The 20,905-nt window shown below is 42.4% G+C and overlaps 1 protein-coding gene across 4 annotated transcripts in view; it reads right to left on the reverse strand.

Annotated features, from left to right (window-relative positions):
* AOAH (acyloxyacyl hydrolase) overlaps positions 1-20,905 on the reverse strand; it is a 168,342-nt gene that overhangs the window by 87,220 nt on the left and 60,217 nt on the right. For all 4 annotated transcript variants that reach the window (XM_045052618.1, XM_003982953.6, XM_023250501.2 and 1 more), the window contains exons 7-12: positions 16,726-16,796; positions 10,165-10,225; positions 9,037-9,107; positions 8,065-8,113; positions 6,795-6,843; positions 4,806-4,900 (exon numbers count right to left, since the gene is read on the reverse strand). In XM_045052618.1, coding sequence (XP_044908553.1) covers positions 4,806-4,900; positions 6,795-6,843; positions 8,065-8,113; positions 9,037-9,107; positions 10,165-10,225; positions 16,726-16,796 — 396 coding nt within the window. The remainder of the gene's footprint in view (positions 1-4,805; positions 4,901-6,794; positions 6,844-8,064; positions 8,114-9,036; positions 9,108-10,164; positions 10,226-16,725; positions 16,797-20,905) is intronic.

Consider the following 20,905-nt stretch of genomic DNA (forward strand, 5'->3'; position numbering starts at 1 on the left):
GAATGTAAAGACTAAGTAGCAATGTAGGAAAATGATTATAATTAGTGCTAATTGAAAGAAAGAAGAATGGCCAATTGCATACTTGCTACTCTTGTGACTACATAATGTGTGTGTGTGTGTGTGTGTGTGTGTGTGTGTGTGTGTGTGTGTAGTGAGGGTGGAGTTCTGGGAAGGAGAGGAAAAATACTTCTAAATTTAAGATGGTGGGGATTTTTTTTTAACCTCTCAAAATTGGTTCTAATATTGACTTTAAATCTTCTTTTTTTACCCCAATAAGAATAATATTAAAAGAATACTTTTAAAAACCAATCTGATACTCCAAAGTGTTAAAATGGTTCTCTCTGGGTGGTAGAATTAAGGAGAATTTTAATGATTTCTTAATAATTTCTATATTTGCTTATTTTTCTCCATTGAATATTTAACATTTATAATTAGACAAAATCAATACTACAAATATTTACTTTCTTTTGTCTCTCTCTTTGGGAAGATAGACTTCTTTCCCCATTATCTTGGGCATGGCCATGTGACTTGCTTTGACCAATACACTGATGGTGGACATGATGCAGCAAATGTATTTGCATAGGGGGCCTTGCCCTCTTGCATTTCTGCCACTACCATGAAAAGAATATGTTCTGGATAGATTCTAGGAAAAACCAGGAAAAATGAGAGACATGTGGAACAGACCTAGACCCAATCTTTAGCTTGGATCCAAGACCAACAGAGTCTAAGTTAGGACAGCTGACTCTAGACAACCCACAGATGTGCGAGTGAGAAGAAATGTGTTGGAAGACATTGAGACTTGGGGTGGTTTGTACAGTATTATTTTGAGAAATAATATTTTGATAAATATTCATTTTTAATGCTAACTTTCTAAGCAAAATCTCTCTTTTATTCTTGTCACATCTTCCATCATATAAAAGGCATTCCACAGAAGTGGCCCAGGGTTGGAATGACCGTGCTAAATTTTAGCTTGAAGAAGAATGTTAACCTAGGGAGAACTTCTTTTTTTTTTAATTTTTTTCAACGTTTATTTATTTTTGGGACAGAGAGAGACAGAGCATGAACGGGGGAGGGGCAGAGAGAGAGGGAGACACAGAATCGGAAACAGGCTCCAGGCTCTGAGCCATCAGCCCAGAGCCCGACGCGGGGCTCAAACTCACGGACCGCGAGATCGTGACCTGGCTGAAGTTGGACGCTTAACGGACTGCGCCACCCAGGCGCCCCTAGGGAGAACTTCTAAGAACACTAGAACATCAGAGGCTTGACGACAAGGTGACAAAATGACACTAGAACTGTAGTGTTGTCCCTAGCTTCAACGCATTATCAACATATTGGTGAGATTCATGAATCCCAATTACTATTATGCCCGATCTGTGTTCCACATCAGCTCTATGTTACTGTCATTCTCATGGTCGTTTCTCAACACTACTTATTTATTGCCAAAACGTGACAGGGGATGGGGTGGGAACTACAGGTTTCCCTGGCTATCCAAAAGCGGAGTGTTCCGAAAGCTCAAGTTAGGCCACATTGCTTTTCTCAAAGACCTACGTTAGTATGGTAACAGCTTTTTTCGTGAAAGTGAAAATTTTCTTTAGACTTCTTTTGCTTGGCAAGAAAAGGGGACTAATATAGGTCTTCTGTAAAGGCAAAAAGGCATAAAACAAACTTTCAGAAAGCATGGCATACCTATAACCTGAACCCCAACCAACAAATGCCGAGTTGCAGGATTTCAAATCAGTTTGTTGTCGCAAATCCCAGATTAAAAAATGTTACAATTCAAATCCCAATTGTCAGAACTCCAGGATGGGGCCAGCTGCTGGGCTTTTGAGAGTGATTTCTTTTAAAGTGGCTTCTCAGCGGGTCTTTCTCTTCCCCAGAAATTTAGCACACTGCAGAACGAGCTGCCAGTTCTGGTGAGAGTTTGTGAGAGGCCATTCTTTCCAGGAGAAACCCAAGGTGAGAGGCACCGTCCACCTCAGCCTCCAGAGGCCTGGGTGTGGGGTAAGGAGGACAAGCACCAAAACATGGACCAGTTTGCTTAGCTGCCACCACTGCCCTGCATGAGTGCATGTCAATCTCCTTTTCATTTGGGTTGAATCTAACACAGAGCTCCAAAGCGTTTGCACAGCCCTCAGATCACTGAAGCCGCATGGCCTTGCCTGAGATTGTTCCTACCATCATTTATAGAGTTTCTGATTATGTGGCTTGTTCAAGATGACAATGACAGGAAGTGATTCTTCCACCTGTTGGCTGTGTGGCCTTAGGCAGTCTACTCAACCTCTCTGAGTATCTGTCTGTACAGTGAAGTTACGTTCTAACAATACCTACCTCAGAGGGCTTTTAGAAGTATTAATAAAGCAGTACTTTGGTGTTCTTTAGCTATTTGCTCAAAACAAAACACAACAATCCCCCAAATCTTGGATTACAATATTTGGTACATACAAAGTACAAATCCACTGAAGAAAAATAAGAAAAAAAGTTACCCAGTGTTCTACGATCCAAAGACACCAGCGTTAACATACCAATCTACAACCTTCTAATTATCTTCTGTTTTTTTATTTTTTATTTCTAAAATTTTTTTTTCTCATGTTTGCTCTTAAAAGTAATTCTTTGATGAATACTCATGTATATAGATTCTTTGGCGAATGATCATTTTTAGAGGTAAATTTCCAAATATAGAATTAATGGTCCAAATCACAAATGTTTTGATATCACTTTATATGTATTATCAAATTGCCTTTCAGAGAAGTTCTAGCAACATAAACACTATTGGTGAATGAACATCTCCATTTCACTATATTTTTGGTGAAACTAGTCCTTTATCATTTTTTAATCTTTATCTGTTGAACAGATGATAAATGATATTCCATTGTGGTTTTAATTTGTCTTTCTTTTGTTATTTTTAAATATGAAACTATTTTTCTTTTCTTTTTTTTTTCTTTTGCATGGATGTTTGTTTATTTATTTATTTATTTACATCCAAGTTAGTTAGCATATAGTGCAAAAATGATTTCAGATTTCTTAATGCCCCTTATCCATTTAGCCCATCCCTCTTCCCATAAGCCCTCCAGCAACCCTCTGTTTGTTCTCCACATTTAAGAGTCTCTTATGTTTTGTCCCCCTCCCTGTTTTTATATTATTTTTGCTTCCCTTCCCTTATATTCATCTGTTCTGTATCTTAAAGTCCTCATATGAGTGAAGTCAAATGATATTTGTCTTTCTCTAATTTCACTTAGCATAATACCCTCTAGTTCCATCCATGTACTTGCAAATGGCAAGATTTCATTCTTTTTGTTGGCCGAGTAATACTCCATTGAAACGATTTTTCTATTTAGTGGTTATGTTCTTGATTATTAAAAAATAAAATTTATTATTTCCATGCAGGAACTGTTTGTTATTAGGGGATTTAAATGTTGCCTTATATTTTATAAATTTGTCCTAGTTTTTCATTTGTCTTTTAACTTTATGGATTTTTTGACATTGCATACATTTGAAAATGTTATATAATGAAATCTAGTAATATCTGGAATGGTAATCTGGAATACTTCTTAAAATAATTTTTTTTTTCAGAAGGGCATATGTCTGTTGTTTTCTGAATCTTTGAAAAACTGAGAATAAATTTCTGTGGCCCTCATGTAAGAACAAACAATATCTTGGCAGTTAGGGCCTTTTTCACACACAATCCTCAAAACATCTGAGAAACCACTCCACTATTTTCTGAAGCTTAGAATTGAGAGGTAAGTCTGATGCCAAAAGGATTTTTTCCTCCTACTGTGTACCCTGTTTGTTGTTGTTGTTTTGGGGCAGAATGATCACAAGATGTTTCTTTATATTTGGAATTAAAAAAGAAAAAACAAGACATGGTAAAGAGATGGTCTATTTGATACTTTGGCCTGGTGCTCAGTGCAGGTTTGGGATTGAAGACAAGGATTCTCTCAACTCAGGAAAGTTATCTTTTATTATTTATTTTGTCACCACTTCCTCTCTGGCTGATGTGTTCTCTTTTTTAGGGTTCCTATTCGATCTCCAGAACCCATCCTGCATGCCTCTTTTCTGAGTTCCAGAATTTGCCCAGCCGGTGGACTGGTTTGCCTATCTTACTTTTTGCATTGTCCAACTTGCTAGTCAGTGTTACCACTGGATTCTCACATCAGGTAATTACCGTTCTTTCTCCCAAAAGTAGTCTTTCCTGATCTCAAATTGCTCCTTTTTCATGTGTACAATCTTCTCTTGACTATTGTTGAGAATCTGAATTTAATATTTTACAAAATGTCACTCTCTCTCCTATAGCAAGCTTTTTTTCAAAAGAGCACTCTTCTTTTGAGATCACGAGCATTTTTTTATATGTCCAGATGTTTCCCTGTCTGCTCATCTTTACAAAGGGAGGGCTTCTTCTGAGAAGAAGAGGTCAAGAAAGAATTTATAATTCCTGTAATTTAATTTCTCTGAATCAGAGTTTCAGGGTTCCAGGAGAGGAAAAAGGGAACCATGTCCAGAGATGGCCATATGACAAGGGCTTCCCCCTTGTGCCGAAGTTTCCTTTCCACCTGGCGGGGCATCATCCCCCTTCTCTAATGGACAGGATAGTTCTTGTTATGAACCTGTGGTGACAATGCCCTCACATTTCTTATCACATTGTTTGAAATGAACTGAGCTGAAATGGCTGTGGATGTGCCTTTTATAGCAGATTTTGCTGAGGAGGGAAATTTGCACCTGTTTGGAGTTGGCATCCCATTTACAGAAAGCAAGGGGGAGCAAACACAAAGGCCAGCACATCCGGGATGATTACTGCCAAAATTACTTACCAAAGACATCTGTGAAGCTGTGATCCATTCGGGAGAGATGTGGAAATGAGCCCCTGCTGAGTCTCCTAGCAAAATGATTCCCCTGGGCTGTGAACCTGGGTGGGACAATTTATTTGCATTATTTATGCACTCGAGTAGTTTGAGACTCCAGAATGGGTGGTTAGGAGACTAGATACCCTGGTGTGTATTTCATGCACAGAGCATCATAACAGTGATGCATTGCCGCTTTTCAAGTGTTGGGGAGTGAGGGAGATCGCATTTCAGAGCTGAATGAGATTTCTAGGCCATCAGAACTGCTAGCTAAGCTGTACAGATGCAGGTGTGTTTCCTAGCTCAGCATAAAACAAACTGCCATGCAACATCACGAGTGAAGGATGGATGAATAAATAAATCAAAACTTTATCTGAACTGAGAAATACACCCTAAATTTTAGTTTTGGAAATTGCTCTCTTGAATTCTGTTATAATTCATTTGAAGAATTCCTCTTATCATGGAGCAATTTTGATTCTTCAAAAATGTTATGGTCTTTTAAAGCCTTTAATCCATGTACACAACAGCACTGGATGGACAATCCTGGCTGATTCATGGGAGATGAACATAAAAAGGTACCTGCGCAGGCCTATTTGGAGGTTAGGAATCACTTAATCTGCTTCTGAGGCCCATCTACACAATCCATTTACCCGTGGGTGATGCATGTACTCTTTTAAATCCCTTAAGATGCTGAAAGAATCAACTGATGCCTCCCAGAGTCAGGGACGCCTCTCTCCCCTAGCTCCAAATCCCCCAAATCATGCTGGAGGATTGTCTAGTCTCATTTCAGTGGCTCCTTATCTTGGGCATCGGTGACAATTAGCTCTCGGACTGAATGCTGAGTGACTGAGCACCTGGACTGAGAAGGTCCAGGACATCCAGGAGGGCTTGGGATGTGGGGTGTCCAAGAGGCTTCCCACAGTGATCCCAGAGCCTCACATGAAGATCTTTTGCTTAGATCTGAGTTTGTTTATTTATTCATTAGTCATTTGTTCATTCATTGTTTATTCATCCAATAAACATTTCTAAACTGCAAACTATGCACTGAATCTTTACATTTTCTATTCCCTTTCTACCCCTCTGAGATTTTAAAGACAATTAGACTAAGTTGATTGAGGGCAAGGACTGTATCACATTTGCCCAGGAAAACTCAGAGCCAAGTATAGTATAGCCTTGGTGCAGAATAGGAATAGGTATTCAGGAAATATATGTTGGATGAACGAATGAATGAATGAATGAATGAATGAACAAATGATTGAAATGCTTTTAAGTTTTACGGAAAAGCATTGCATAAACATAAAAAGTGGTGCTACCAGAGGGTATTGTTTGAGATACTTTAGGTATCACCAGGAGCATATTTTCAGTAGTGTGTCGGTGATTATAGGTTTCTCCTAACAGTACTGGTAGCTCAGATGTCTGGGGAATTTGGGCTTTAGAATGCAGAGCTTTTGCTCAGCTATTTTTGGGAACTCTCAATGGCTGTAACTTGGAGGTCTCCCTCAAGTCACCCAGATACGAATCTTTAGCCCAGTTGACACAGGGACTCAGTCAGTATAAGCCTGGATGTCTGACCTTGTAGTCTATTGAGAAGGACATGAAGAATATGAGAAATGATCACCTCTATTTGTTTTCTTATTTGCAGAAGTGCTAGATTTCAGTTATCTTGTACTCTATCCTACAGCCCTTTCTGGCCTGATCGTTATGGTTTCCAATCCCCACATAAAGGAGTCAGTTAAACAAATTCAGTTTTGCTTTTTCTAGATCCATTTTCTCCTGTCTCCATTTTCTGCAATCTTGTTCATGTCTTTTTCTGATTTTTTCATGAAAATAAAGGTCACATGGTCAACTTTAAATTGTAGCATCAGGCATTTCCTCACTTTGGGTGGTCTGCTCCCTTCAATCTGACTCGGTCTAGAAAAATGTCCTGTTGTAATAATCACACGAATTTACAGTTCATACCTTCACAGAACTTCTTCTCATATGGAATTCCATCTTTTGGATCAACACCCTTTAAAAGAGAAATGATGAGATTAGCTCTTTGTTTTAAGATTTATGAGACGCATACACTGAGGCCTTCCCTAATGGCTTTAAAAAGTACAAAGGCAAATAGGTGGATAAAACCCATTAATGTCTTTTGAGCCCTTAATTCAACGTAGCAACACTGTGTAAATGAGGTGGGCTTTAAGGAGCTGGGGCAGGAATGAGGAGGGATCCAGAAGCGGGACTAGCAGATTCAGGGCAGCGTCTGGAGTGCTGCAGTGTGACCGCGAGGGGGCGCTGTGGACCCACCGGGTGATGGGGCCACAGGTCAGTGTGTATTCTGCAGTCTCTGAGCTGGACCTCTAAGTGTCCTGACATCTCCACTTCCTAAGGACTGATGCTTCCAGAGCAGCGATTCTCGCCAGGGCTGGATCCCTCCCCACTCCCACCCCCCATGGACATTTGGCAATGTCTAGAGACATGTCACAACAGGGGGAGGGGGAGTGACTGGCATCTAGTGGGTAGAGGCCAGGGATGCTGCTGCACATCCTACCATTTCCAAGGGACCTGAATTTCCAAGACTCCAGTACTTGGTTGGGATTTCTTCTATTGTTCTAATTAATTATGTATTTTCATACTTGATTTTGTACTTTGGTATTCTTTTCCTTCATGAGGACTCTCAAATCCTATATTAGCTCAAGACCTCACAAAACGTGGGGCTGCTGCCGTTGTTGTTTTCAGCTAAGTGCTTGGCCTTCCTCCTTTCTTCCCTCTTTCTGCCTGAAAGCTCAAAATCTGATATTCATAGAGAACTGGGGCACCAGCATTAGATGCCTCAAGAGGTGGGTAGTGGGGTAACTACTGGGGAGTTTCCACCCTGCCTGGCTAGGTTCACGAGACAGAAAAGAAATGGCTGGATGGCGTGGTGGCAGCAAGAGGTTTGCTCCAATAGCTGGGTCACCATTTGGTAACAGCGTTCTTTATTTAATGTCCTATGACTGAACACAGAATAAAGGGGTTAGCGGTGGGTGACCTTAGACAAGCTTAACGGGGCTTTGACTGAGAGACCCTCAACTCTCATCCCATCACTGACATCATGTGTGATTAGAGTCTACCCTCCTCTTTCAAGGTGCAGAAAAAGATTTGCTTTTGTCTGTCACCTCCTTCTTTAGGTCTGACTAAAGCCAATAGGTTTTTAAGGAGGGCAGAAAGCAAGAGAACAGGGTTAAATTTGAATTTAGTTGCTTACCCAAATGCCATTACAGTTTGAATCCTCACGTACATCCCAGTTATCTGGCCTAAGAGGAAAACACCAACATTGGTTTTCAGCATATACTTATTGCTCTGCGAATGTTAGCTGAATGAATGAATGAATGAATGAATGAATGAATGAATGAGTGAATGAGTGCTCAATGAAGTGTCACCGATAGACAACAGGTTCTTCAAAGAGGAGTGACACACATTATTGTCAGTGGCACACAGAAGCCTCCACTTGGCCTTGTTGCCATGATCTTGATTTTGGATATTTTCTGGGCACCCTGGACCAAATCCAGCCTTTTAACAACGGCCTATATTCATGCACTGTGTTGTTGTGGAACAGTGCTGATGGGCAGAGTGAATGAATCTGCCGTCCGCCTTATTTACATAGGCGAAGCCATTACAGTGATGCCTCTAAAATCCCACACATCTGGTAAATTGAATGCTTTGGCTCTGTAATCACAGCTAAAATGAAGATTGGCGTATCCCCGCCCCCCCCCCTTTTTTTTGCATATCCAGTTTTTGAACATCAACCTGGGACTAAAATGTGACATGTGCTCCATTCACAGGACCTCTGTCCTCACTCCTAGGGGGAGAGGCTGCTGTTTCTGGGCTCAGTCCTGCATGCAGAAGTCGTGCAGAAGGCCAGACACATGTCCATCATAGCCTGCTGCCTTGCTTCTCTCTCCCACTAGACGGTAAGCTCCGTGAGAGGAGGCCTTTCTGCCATTTTGTTTACTGCCCAACATGAGGCAGAGTGTTGACAATTAGCAGGTGCTCGATGAGCATTTCCCGGACAGATGATGAACGAATGCTGTTCTTTCCTCACCGAGCTTTACTTCAGTAGGGACAGGGAGGTCCCTTGTCTCTGCAAATACAAATCCCCTAGGCTGGGGATGGGATTATGCCTCAGGCCTCCTTTATAGAAGGTAATTTTCCAAATCAGTGACCAGAGGAGACGTACCTTCTGCCCGGGTATGCCATCTTGTTGCTGTCATTGCAATCCCTCCCTCGCCAGTGATAGCCCCTCAGCGTCTGAAATTGAAGAGCACACACAGGAAGGGTCATTTCCACTGTTATTATCCATGAGGAAGGACAGTCAGAGCTGTCTGAGGGGTACTGACATGTGCAATTTTTAATTTGCATGCAGTCTAGGAACACTAGAGATTACTAAGAAAATGAAGATTAATATGCTAAGACATGCTGTGTGAGGTGACCAGGGCTGATACCAGGTAGTGTGTGTGTGAGTGGGTGTGGATGTGCTGTTGGGTGTGTGCCATACATGAGTGCATGGGAGTGTAAGTGTGTGAATGTGTATGTATGTGGGCATGTGTGTACTCACAGGTGCGGTTATGTGGATGCATGCTGTACATACACGTGTATATATGAACATGCATGTGTTCGTGTGTGTGTGTCCACTTCCACAAACAGCAGGAACGTCCAACTCTCTGAACTGTATTAATCACCAATCTTCTTAGCCTCCAAAGCAATTTTTTTTTATTTGGTCAAATGATGAATTGTTTTACTGGACAATTTCAAAATCTCTAGCAAAACTGGCTAATTGTGTGGATTTATTATGTGATTGACCTGCCTTGATCCTTGATTTGAAAGAATCAAGAGTCATGATAATGTCAAACAATGTTTTTGGTTCCCTCATTCCCAGGTAGCATATCTGAGAATCCCACCAACTTTGGGGAGTTACATCTGTTACTTGCTTGTTTGCTTTCACAGCGAACATCCTGATATCCAATGTGCTCGAAGTCAAACATGTACACACTCATAAACACACAACACGCACGCTCTAAAAGTAGGCTTAAGAATTTCCCAAATAATTCTCAACACCTTTCAAAATAACTGAAACACCCAGCTGGGAATGGCTTCAGGAGACAAAAAACAGTCTCAGCCTAAGACCCACTCTGATGGTTCATGTATTATTAAGATGACAAAAAAGTGCATAAAAATCATAAAATAGTGCATTATCAAATAATTAATACATTCAAATTGAATTCAGTCTTGTCTTATTAAAGGAAAGATATTTGTAGAAAGCAGTACAATATTTAATGAACATCTGGTTACTCTTAACAATACTTACTGGAAAAACACTGTATTTGTCTGAATCTACATCTTTGAATGGCACAGAATTTTTTATAGCTCTAGAAAAAAGAAAACAAAACAGCTGGTGAGCTAAGAAAAAAAAGAAACCGTGTTTGTGAAAACAAACAGAGACATTTCAGATATGGCTATGTTGAGTATGTGTGATAGAAGTCCATTCTAAAAATAAAATTAAGTGCCTCCATGATATGGAAGAGTGCCCGCCAAAGTTTGCCAATCTCTGTTCTCCACCTAATTAGAACTATTTTCTCTCTGATATTAATTTGGCCCATATGGGGAAATGAAACAATTGAATCAACATTTTGGAGAACACGGGATATTGAGGTTGAGATGCCCAGAAAAGAAGGAGACTGCATTTTTGGTCCAATGAGCTCAGCGCTACAGATTGAATTTGTGCCATTTTACACATTCTGTGATGGAAGTCTTTTCTTAAAATTCTACTCTTTTAAACCACTAACTCTAAGAATCTTGAGGCGCTTTAGCTGGCAACGTTCACTCCCATTCATGAGCCCGGAAAACCAAAGACTCTGATGTGATTGATGACCAAGCAAATTCATGCTAAAGCCACAGACGCCTCCCCCAAGTGAGGCTCTCCCCCTGCGTCTTCCCTACCAAACTTGTCCCAGCTTCTGCAGGGCAAACACTGCTTTCCCTCTCTTCTGGGGTAGCAGGGTAGTGCCATCCTATGGCAGGCTGAGGCTATTTTTAGAGCCTAGAATGTAGAGAGCAACATGATCCTTTACAGGATTTGTTAAATGGTCTTTTGAATCAGCAGTTGTGAGAGCCTCAAGGCAAATGGATTCAGCAAGAGCCAGCAAGGAGACTAATTGGTATCACAGAGCCTGTCTTATTAACTCTGGGATGGTGGTCCCACCAGAAGTCTAGGTGGTAGGCCTCTCTAGGTACTTTTTCCCCATGTACATATTTCCCCCATGTACCTCTTGGACAGCTATCGTAGTCTTTAGTTGAGAAAAGAAGGAAACACACACACACACACACACACACACACACACACACACAGGGTATAGACCCAAACAGTCATATTTTCAGTCTGGGAAAGGTGTTAGGTGAAAGGTCACAGTTAGTCTGCCTCCCTTGCCATCCTGAGGATGAGAGTTTGAAGAAACAACGAGTTGCCTCTAGAATTAGGAAGCGAATTCATTAAATTAAACTTCATCTGCTTATTTTAAAGGCTCAAAGTAACTAACCAAAACCATACTTTCTAATTTTTTTAATGTTTTTATTTTATTTTTGAGAGAAAGAGACAGAGTCCGAGTAGGGGAGGGGCAGAGAGAGAGGGAGACACAGAATCCGAAGCAGGCTCCAGGCTCTGAGCTGTCAGCACAGAGCCTGACACGGGGCTTGAACTCAGGGACCATGTGACTTGAGCTGAAGTCAGACGTTTAACTGACTGAGTCACCCAGGTGCCCCTCAAAACCATACATTCTAGACACAAGGGGGTTGATTGGTCATTCAAAATAGCATCAACTGCAATTTATATAAACTCCACAATCTCTTATTCATAGTCTCCAATCCAAACAGCTATGAAAACAGTTTTTTTTTTAACTTTGCAGAAAATTCATTGGTGGAAAACTTGATCTGAACTGATATAAGGCAATTCATAGGCTTTACCCTACTTAGTGTGAATATTTATACATTTCACTGCTGAAATACAAATGTGTTTTCTCAGAAGGTACTGAGAGTGTTAGGTGATGTAAGGTATATGCACCATATGTCACTTTTCTTAAAATCCGGAAAATTCTGAATTTCCGATCACATCCGGCTCCAAGGTTTTAGATAAGACATTGCTTGACGCTCACTAACATTACCTGTGCAAAACTGTATCTAAATTTGATACTTCATATATCCTTACAGGTGTCTAGTTGTATGCTGGAACACTCATTCATTCATTCATTCATTCATCCCATATTCATTCATTCATTCATTCATCCCACAGGCATTTTTGGAATCTCAGCTGTGCACCAGACATGATACTAGATATTAGGGGAGAATATATTCCCAGAAGAGCTTACTGATGGGTAGGAGTAAACAATGCATCAATAGATAACTACAGTATGATGGAGAAAATGCTATAAAGTGTTGTGCACCAAAAGGGAAAACACTTCTAATACTATACAAGGGAGGAAGTGATCTTAAGTTGAGATTTAAAGCATTTTCAAAGCATGTAATTGGGTGAAGAATGTTCTAGCAGAGACGTAGTAGAACATAGCAGAGTTCTAGAAGAAAAGTCATAGGAAGCCTCTTAACATAGTTCTGGGTTCTGAAATTAGACTTTCTGGGTTTGAATCCCTGGTCTGCTCTCTACTTGCTATATAACCTTAGACAGATCATTTCACCTTTTGTAGCTATGCTTTCTCATTTGTAAAATGGGGCCAGTATCTGTGTCTGCTTCCTAGAGCTGTGGTAAAGACCAAGTGAGTGGTCCATGTGAAGCGTGAAGATCCATGCCAAGGATGTGGTAAACACTCACAAAACATGAGCTCTTTTTGTTATTTTGTGCAGTGGTAACAGTTATTCCAAGGATAGTTTCTAGGGCTGGGCAAACAGGAGTCAGGCATCTGCTCTTATGACATTTTAGTTTCTGGAGCCATCTCAAATCCAATCCACGGACCCTCTTCAGGTTTTCAGATTTCCAGGGACACAATATTCTACCCGATGGTCTTGTTGGCTGGAGCAGCTAATCACCCACTTGGGGACGAATGTAAAATATATTTCCAATAGAGCCATTGCTCATTACTGCCAGTTGTTGAGCTAGCAGGCTTGATCCAGTGAGCAACTGTAATTGCAGGTGAATATTATTCATTACATAATAGAGCAGCTATTCAAGTTCAAACTCCCTAAAAGCATTTCATGAAACTGGGGCATTACAACAAAAGCAAACTAGGGAGAAAAAAAGTTTCCACATGTAGCTGCCTCACAACTGAGTCCCAGGCAGCACTCCAGGGCTGGGAATGGGTCTGTTTCATATGCATGTGGCTGCATTACACGCATCCCTGCAATATGAAATGAGAGCAGAGAAAACCAGGAAAGAATACACCATGGCTCACCTTGGTCGTGGGGATGGGGACTGACATGGTTGGAAGGAGTAGGTCATGGGGAAGAAGGAACAACTAAAAAAGGCAAGGGAAATAATGATGAACTACAGGGAATTAACATAGGATAGGATAGTCTGTCCATGTTTACGTGAAATGATCCATAGGCAGGTTAATGCATACGGAAATTAAATACAAAGAAGAGATTATTAAGAGGGGACTCTCTTGACTTGCCATTGTTACGATAAAAAATAGTATGTAGGCACTGTCAATGCTGACCAGAACAAAACAAAACGAAAACAACAAAAAACTTGATTGTCCCCATGGTAGGTAGTAGTCTGGTATCTTACACAATAAAATAGTGTCTTTTCTTGACTTATGCCCTACTAATTGCAAAGCACTGTGGTGAGTACAAGGATAAAAGTTTTGCTGAGAATGGTGTCCCTGATCTCCAGGAGCTGTGGGTATGTGGGAACCTGATGGGACGCTGCGGTACCAGAGCTTGATGCAGGAGCAGGCACCGGTGAGCTCAGGGTACTAAGGGTGAGCCCAACGTCTAGTAGCAGAGCTGGAGAACTACCCACGGTGGAGATACCTCACTGTATTTGGCAGGCATTAGACCAAACAGGATGCGGGCGGGAGAGGCACAGAACAGGAAGGCATTCCTACAGGAAGGGATTCTATCAAAGGATTATCTAGTAGAAGACACGTAGGTCTTGTCTCTACCACCTGCTCACTGTGCTTAGTGGGTCAGACACTCAGTGTGCTAGAACCTACTTGCTCATCTAAAAGTAGGGCTAAGAGTCAAGGGACAGACAATTGGGTGGCTCTGAGAATGGCCTTTGCAATCAGGCTGCCGATTCAAAGGTCAGATTTATTTATTACTAGCTCCATGACCTTGGGAAAAAGACTTTAGCTCTTTAGATAGGGGACAATAATGCCATCTGCCTTGTAAAGTTGCATTGACAAGAGTTCCTGGTGCACAGACCTTACTGTCCAGTTATCCAACTTTCAGTTATTGTTATTACTGAGCCACAGGTTGTTTTGAAGAATAAATGAGGCTGCATTTAAATGTGCTTTGTAAACCATAAAGCACTGAATAAATTGTGTTCTGGTGCAAATTATATTCAAAGCACAATGATTTTTAGAAAGAAAATGCACCCTGCTTTTGCTTTTTCATAAAAGAAAAATTTCCCTTTTAAATTGGGCCAGGAAAATCCCTGGCCACAGATGCTCTTGAATTCAATTTTTCAAAGGTGGTTCAATTGAAGAGTTGTCACTTTGGGTCCTGCTGGCCCACGTTTGACATAGAAAATGCAATGATGTCTTCAGCAAGAAGGGGACAGGTGTCTCAATTCAGCAAGAGCTAGGCATGATGAAATGACTGGGGACCTGGGGAGCTGGCTGCATCTCAGCCTTCCAGCATTTTCTTTCATGTCTTCTATTTCCCCTCCACTGCCCAGGTCGTGGTGCTGTGTCCACCCCTATTCATGAAAAGTCATGTTGATACTGTTTCTGGGACCCAGGCCAGCACTTTGCACAGCTGGCTTGCAGGAGCTCATGTGGGCAGATGAACCAGGAAAAGTTTTTCAACTCTTGGATCTCCAAGAAGCTTTGAATATAGGTCAGAAGATAGTTTTGTCCTCTCCTGGGGAACTTTCACAGCAGAGGGAAGATGCTTAGTGGATGTAGCTGCCATGAAACTCATGAGATGAAGGATGGAGAAATGTGGGAACAGTGCCTCTTATTACAGGTTGAATGTTCACAAAGAGTCATGTTGAAATTCTAACCCTGGGTCCCTGTGAATGTGACCTTTGTTTGGAAATAGGGTCTTTGTAGATATTACGAGTTAAGATGACACCATTAGGCTGGACCCTGATTCAGTATGACTGCTGTTCTTATAAAAGGAAAAGGTGGACAAACAGGGGAGATGGCCATGTAGGCTGGAGGCAGAGATTGAGTGTTGCACCTGCAAGCAAAGGAACACCAAGGATTGCCGGCTCCACCGGAAGCTAAGAGGCAAACTGGGGCACCTGGAGGGTTCAGTCCATTAAGCATCCGACTTTGGCTCAGGTCATGATCTCACCGTTTCGTAAGTTTGAGCCCCATGATGGTCTCTGTGCTGACAGCTCAGCCTGCTTCAGATTCTGTGTCTTCTTCTCTCTCTGCTCCTCCCCCACTCACACTCTGTCTCTCTCTCAAGAATAAATAAACATTTAAAAAGTTACCAAAAGAAGAAGCTAAGAGGCAAGGAAGGATCTGACCCAGTATCTCGGAAGCAATCTCAGAGGGAGCAGAGTCTCAGAGTAGTCCCGCCAGCACCTTGCTTTCAGACTTCCAGCCTCGAGAACTGAGAGAGGATACATTTCTGTTGTTCTGAGCCATCCAGTTTTGTAGGTATATTATTACAGCTACCCTAAGAAACTACTGTAGCCTCTCAGTCCAGATATGCAGCCCAATTCATCTCCAAGCCCTCGCAAGGAGAGCCAGGCAGGACCAGATACACCTGGCTGCCGAGAGAAGCGATCTCTTTAAGACTCAGTGTCCTTCACTGTGAAATGGAATAATTACAATCTCTACTTCGTGGAATTGCGAGGACTGGATACGGAGATGTTTGCAGGCTCCATGTCCAGCGCCTACAGCAATGTCCGTGTACTATGTGACCCTCTTAGCACACCATTCCATCTTTTAAAGTTCTGGACAGTGATTCCTATGACACCCAGCACAACCTCAGACTCAGAGTAGAGCTGGGGTATGGGATTTTAAACGGAGACAGGAGGTCGTGGGAATTCGGGACAGTGTTTTTGTTGTTGTTGTTGTTTAAATGTTTATTTTTGAAAAAGAGAGCGTAAGCGGGGGAAGAGCAGAGGGAGAGGGGACAGAAGATGCGAAACGGGCTCTGTGCTGACAGCAGTGAGACCGACATGGGGCTTGAACCCACAGACCGTGAAATCATGACCTGAGGCGAAGTCGGATGTTCAACCTACTGAGCTACATAGATGCCCCAGGGACAGTGTCTTTGTATTTGCAACCCTGTTCAGACACATCTGAGTCAGAGTTTTTAGGTAATAGGTTGCACCCTGTGATAAAATGGTCCCTTTCTAGCCTCATGAGTGCCTTGCACTAAAGATGTTGAGTCCCTTCCATGACGAGTTGCCAGCCTTGACTGTGTCTTACACAGCAAGGAGGGGCTGTCCCCACATGCAGCACGGGTGTGCACCATGCTGCCCAGAAGTTTCACGGGTCCCAGCCCAGGATAGAAGTCAGGCCTTAAGGTTCAAAGATAACTACTATGCAGAGTATTTCAGAAATGATTTGTTCAGAGTTCATTTGTCCTTTAGTCTCTGTACAAGTCATGAGCAACAAACACTTTCCCCTTCAGGAAGACGCTTTTAACATCTGGCGATCATTTCAGTCACTGGAAAACAGAGACAGCCAAAGATGCCATCTCATGCCAATACTTGGGGAGATAGAAATAGTATACATACAATTTAATCTTCTGACAGATCTTGGCCAAAAACGGGAGGGAACAAATATCAGCACTGCTTCTGGAATATTTCTGGAGAGAAAAAAAAGATGACAAAAAAGTTGCTTAGTTCAAGGAATGGCCCCACAACTTGTAAAGGCCCTTCTTCTCCCGCCGGCCCTATAGTCTGGATTTCTGGACCCTCTTTCCTTCAGAAACTGGGCCATTGTATTTAACTTAATTTACTTCTTGTTTCTGTGCCCACACTCCATATTCACTCCGTCTCTGTGCCTTTGTTCTTGCTGGGGGCTCAGCCTGAAGGCTCCCCCTTCCTCACACAGCCAGCCACTCCTACCTTCACGTATCCTCCACCTAGAGGATCTGGCCCCTCGTGGTCCATCCCACTTGGGCAACAACATTCCTCTCCCTCCTTGTACTCAAGGGCTTTGGGAAAGGGTTTGAAACTAAGAACATTTTCAAATAGAATAAGCCCAGCCTATTAGGAGAGAAAATAAAGACTAACGGGGAGACATGGCTTGGGGAGAAGGAAGAAGGAAGTCCCCTTTCCTTGGGGCGGGGGTGGTGGGCAGGAAGTGGGGGCAGGTGAGGTGTGCAGATGAAATTCCTCAAGCTTCCTGAGCAAGGGATTTCAGACAGCAGTTTCCAGAACTCTCTAGCTGTGGGACAAATTAAAAGCCCTGGCTTTTCACTGGGTGGTACTCTTACAGTGATTGTGGTTTCCATGATGTTTTCCTCAGATGAAAGAAAAAGACAACATGGTAGAAAAGTTAGAAAGTAGCGTTTATCAGCGAAGGAGGAGAGATCGTTGATTTTGCCAGCCTACAGAGTCCTTCAGGTGGCTATGAGTTGTATCAATGGTGTTGGTGATATATTAACCCTGGCAGAGGGGAACAAGGCAACCTCCTTTTCACATTATAAATGAAGTTTTTAAGTATCTTTGTGAAGTTTGCCTAACTTTCTAGGATGAGAGAAACAATCCTGATTGGTGCCTCCATCCATATGCACGACACGGAGACAGAAGAGGCTGTCCTTGTCCTCACTGCAGTCACCGTCTAGTGGGGTGCAGGGGTGAGTATCTCAGCTCTTAGCATGCTTTGTGAGGTTTGCAGGGGTCTAGGCATTAACGTGGCTATCTAGGAACCCAGAGGAGGAGGCAGGAGATGAGCCAGAAGTCAAGTAGGAAGGTAGATGTTCTAGGCTTTGTGACCCCAAGTCTGGTCCACAGACTTGCCACAGGTGCAATGTGTGAGCCCCACCCTGATCTACTGAATTGGAAAGCCTGGGGTGGTTCCCTGGAACCAGTGTTTGCATAGCTTGCACAAGGTCATTCTGGTGCTCGCTGAAGTCTGCGAACCACTGCTCTAGCTCCTGGCTGATGCAAATGTGATCACCAACCAGGAGCATTGACCTTGTCTGGGAACTTTGGGAAATGTAGAGTCTCAGGCCCCACAGCAGAGTCCACCTTTCACCATGGTCCCAGGTTACTGGAGCCATCACCGAAGCAGGAGAAGCGTGGCTGCTGGCACAGGGAGCCCCCCACGCAATGCCAAGGGAGTATCATCATGCTGGGTGTGGCACCTCGGGGGGCGGCCGAATGTTTCACCCTGGCTGGCGTGTAGGGAGCCACGAGGACATGGTGAACCATGGAGGGAAGGAGACATTAGGACAAGTCTAGGATGCTGCACTGTGTGTTATCCTGTGGGGAATTCCTGAAGACATTAAGCAGAGAGATCACATTTGTATTTTAGAAAGTTAACTCTGGGGGTGAGAGGGTGCCCTGGAGGAGGTGAGCTGGGGCAGATGGACCTGTTGGCAGATAAACACCCTGAGGCCTGATCCTGGGGTTTCTAATCTCAACACTACTGCTATTTTGGGCTGAGCAATTCTTTGTTGTGGGGCTGTCCTGTGCCTTGTGGGATGTTTAGCAGTATATCTGGGGTCTAGCCACTAGATGCAAGCAGCCCCAAAATGTCCCCAGATGTTGCCAGATATTCTCAGGGGAGGGGTGGGGAGGACATAGTTGCCACTGGTTGGGAACCATGGTTGTAAAGATGAAAGGAGGGGGTGGTTGTGAAAAGGAGGGGTGTTTAGAAGGTTGAGTCCAGAGACCCGGCTGTAGACAGACTGTCAGACAAAAGCCAGCATAAAATTATACTGAAACATTGGTGGCAGTTTGGAAATAGAGACACATTCAGAGTTCAAAGTCAGGTTGCATTTGAATGTTCGAGCTACATCTTTTAATATTTACTTGAATCTGAAGGCCTTGGTCTAATTAACCTAATGACAAGGTAGATTTTAACACAGATGTAACCAATTCATCAAAAAAAATTATATGGACAGTCTTATAATTATTGCACAAGAGGTAAAATAGAATAAAATGTTATAATTGCACAGCTGTTCACTGTCAGAATTCAACCTGAAGGCTGCAGCAGTCTTTGACATTCATTGGGCAGAAACTCAGTCTAGGATGTGGACAATAGATCATGGGGCTTGCCCAGGGACGTCTCCCACCCCCAACCCCACCCCGAACTCCTCCCATTGAGACAGAGGTTTTAATAACCCAGTCCTTTCAGTCCACGATATGGGAAAGACTAACCTCTTCTAATTTACTTGCAAAGAGGAATGAGACAGACACAGAGGGATGTTACTTCTGCAACCCTCCCTTGTAGTGTGCCAGCCCCTTCCTTTCAATTTGAACTTTGCTAGGCAGAGGCAAAATGTAGGCTGTGATTGATTCAGCAATGGTTTTAAAATATTGCATCTGGCTGCACGTAATCCCATTTAAGTGAAAGTCTCAATCTGGGCTGTCCCTGGGCACAGGGGTCATGTAGCATCTTCACTTAGCAATCTATTTAAACTGGTTTCTGCTTGTATCTTGAGCTTTCCCACACACCAGGGTGTTAAATGAGTACAGAACAATACACAGGGGTTGAATAAAGAAAAAATGTGGTGACTGGGGTAAACAGAAGGCCAAAGGGGAGAGAAAAACTATTCTTGCATACACAGCCAAACTGAAGTTGAATTTCCGCATGGTGAAGTACTTTGCAGCCCTTGCCATGTATTATTTTGCTTGGGTTTAATTGCACTGGGGAGGATGATTCTATTAAGTTGGTAGGTTTTCAATCAGGGATGTCATGTACAGCTGCACAGGTCGTGCACTGCACAGTTTTAATATCTACATAGCCTGTGATGTGAATGGTGCTTCCTGAAATTTAGTACTGAGGAGGTCTGGTTGAGAGCTACTGGCATAGTGGAGAAGGTAGGAACTCAGAAGTAGCTAGATATGGATTTAAATGATGGGTTTCTCACTTACTAGCTATACGGAATGAGTGAATTACTTAACATATCTGGTCTTTACTCCTCTCATCTGTAAAATGGGGCTGATAACAAAAATATTATTGATTGTGTATGAATTTTTGTGAGAATTAAATAAATTGATTCCATAACTCCATAAGCCCTTAGATGCTCAGTTTTCTGCCAGCCTCACTGAGATGCAGATGTTTTCTGGAACATCGCCTTCAACAATACTTAACCTCCCCCCAGTCTAACAGACTGCGCTGAAATGACATGCAACCTACTGTGTGCTGCTTTCTGCATCCTAGCTGGGTCTGCAGGTATGTCAGCCATCACAGTGGAATTAATTGCAGCCAATATCATCTGAGCAGTAATTCAGAGACACTTATTTGCATTTTCTGATTCCTTTTTCCTTGATCGCTTAAATCTAGAGGGTAAATACATTGGAAGAGGTTTTTGAGGAGTTTCGTATTGTTGTTGGGTGAAAAAAAAAAAACAAAACTTTTTTTTTTGGCTTTTCACAAGGAATTACTGGAATCCTGCTCCATGGATTTATGCTTGCAACTCTGATGACAGAAATGAAAAATTGTAAAATCCTAATTAGCCTTTGAGCTAATGCCAAGGCAGTTTTTGCTAGTGAAGTTAACAACGCTGGGAGAGTAAGTTTCTAGAGGCATGTTGAGAAGAAGGAAAGAAGACCCTATTGTTCTCTAGCTTTGTTTAGAGTTCCGAAGGTGGTCAAGGGTTTCATGTGGTGTTTCAATTTCTTGTTCAATGGCTTAAGCAGATTAGCTAAACTGACTGCTGTTAGCCTTTAATTACTCACTGAATTAAATAATGATGGGCAACACAGACATTGTGATTGATTAGTTGATTGTGTAGAAATG

Source organism: Felis catus, chromosome A2 (genome assembly GCF_018350175.1).
Source record: "Felis catus isolate Fca126 chromosome A2, F.catus_Fca126_mat1.0, whole genome shotgun sequence".
Classification (NCBI taxonomy): domain Eukaryota; kingdom Metazoa; phylum Chordata; class Mammalia; order Carnivora; family Felidae; genus Felis; species Felis catus.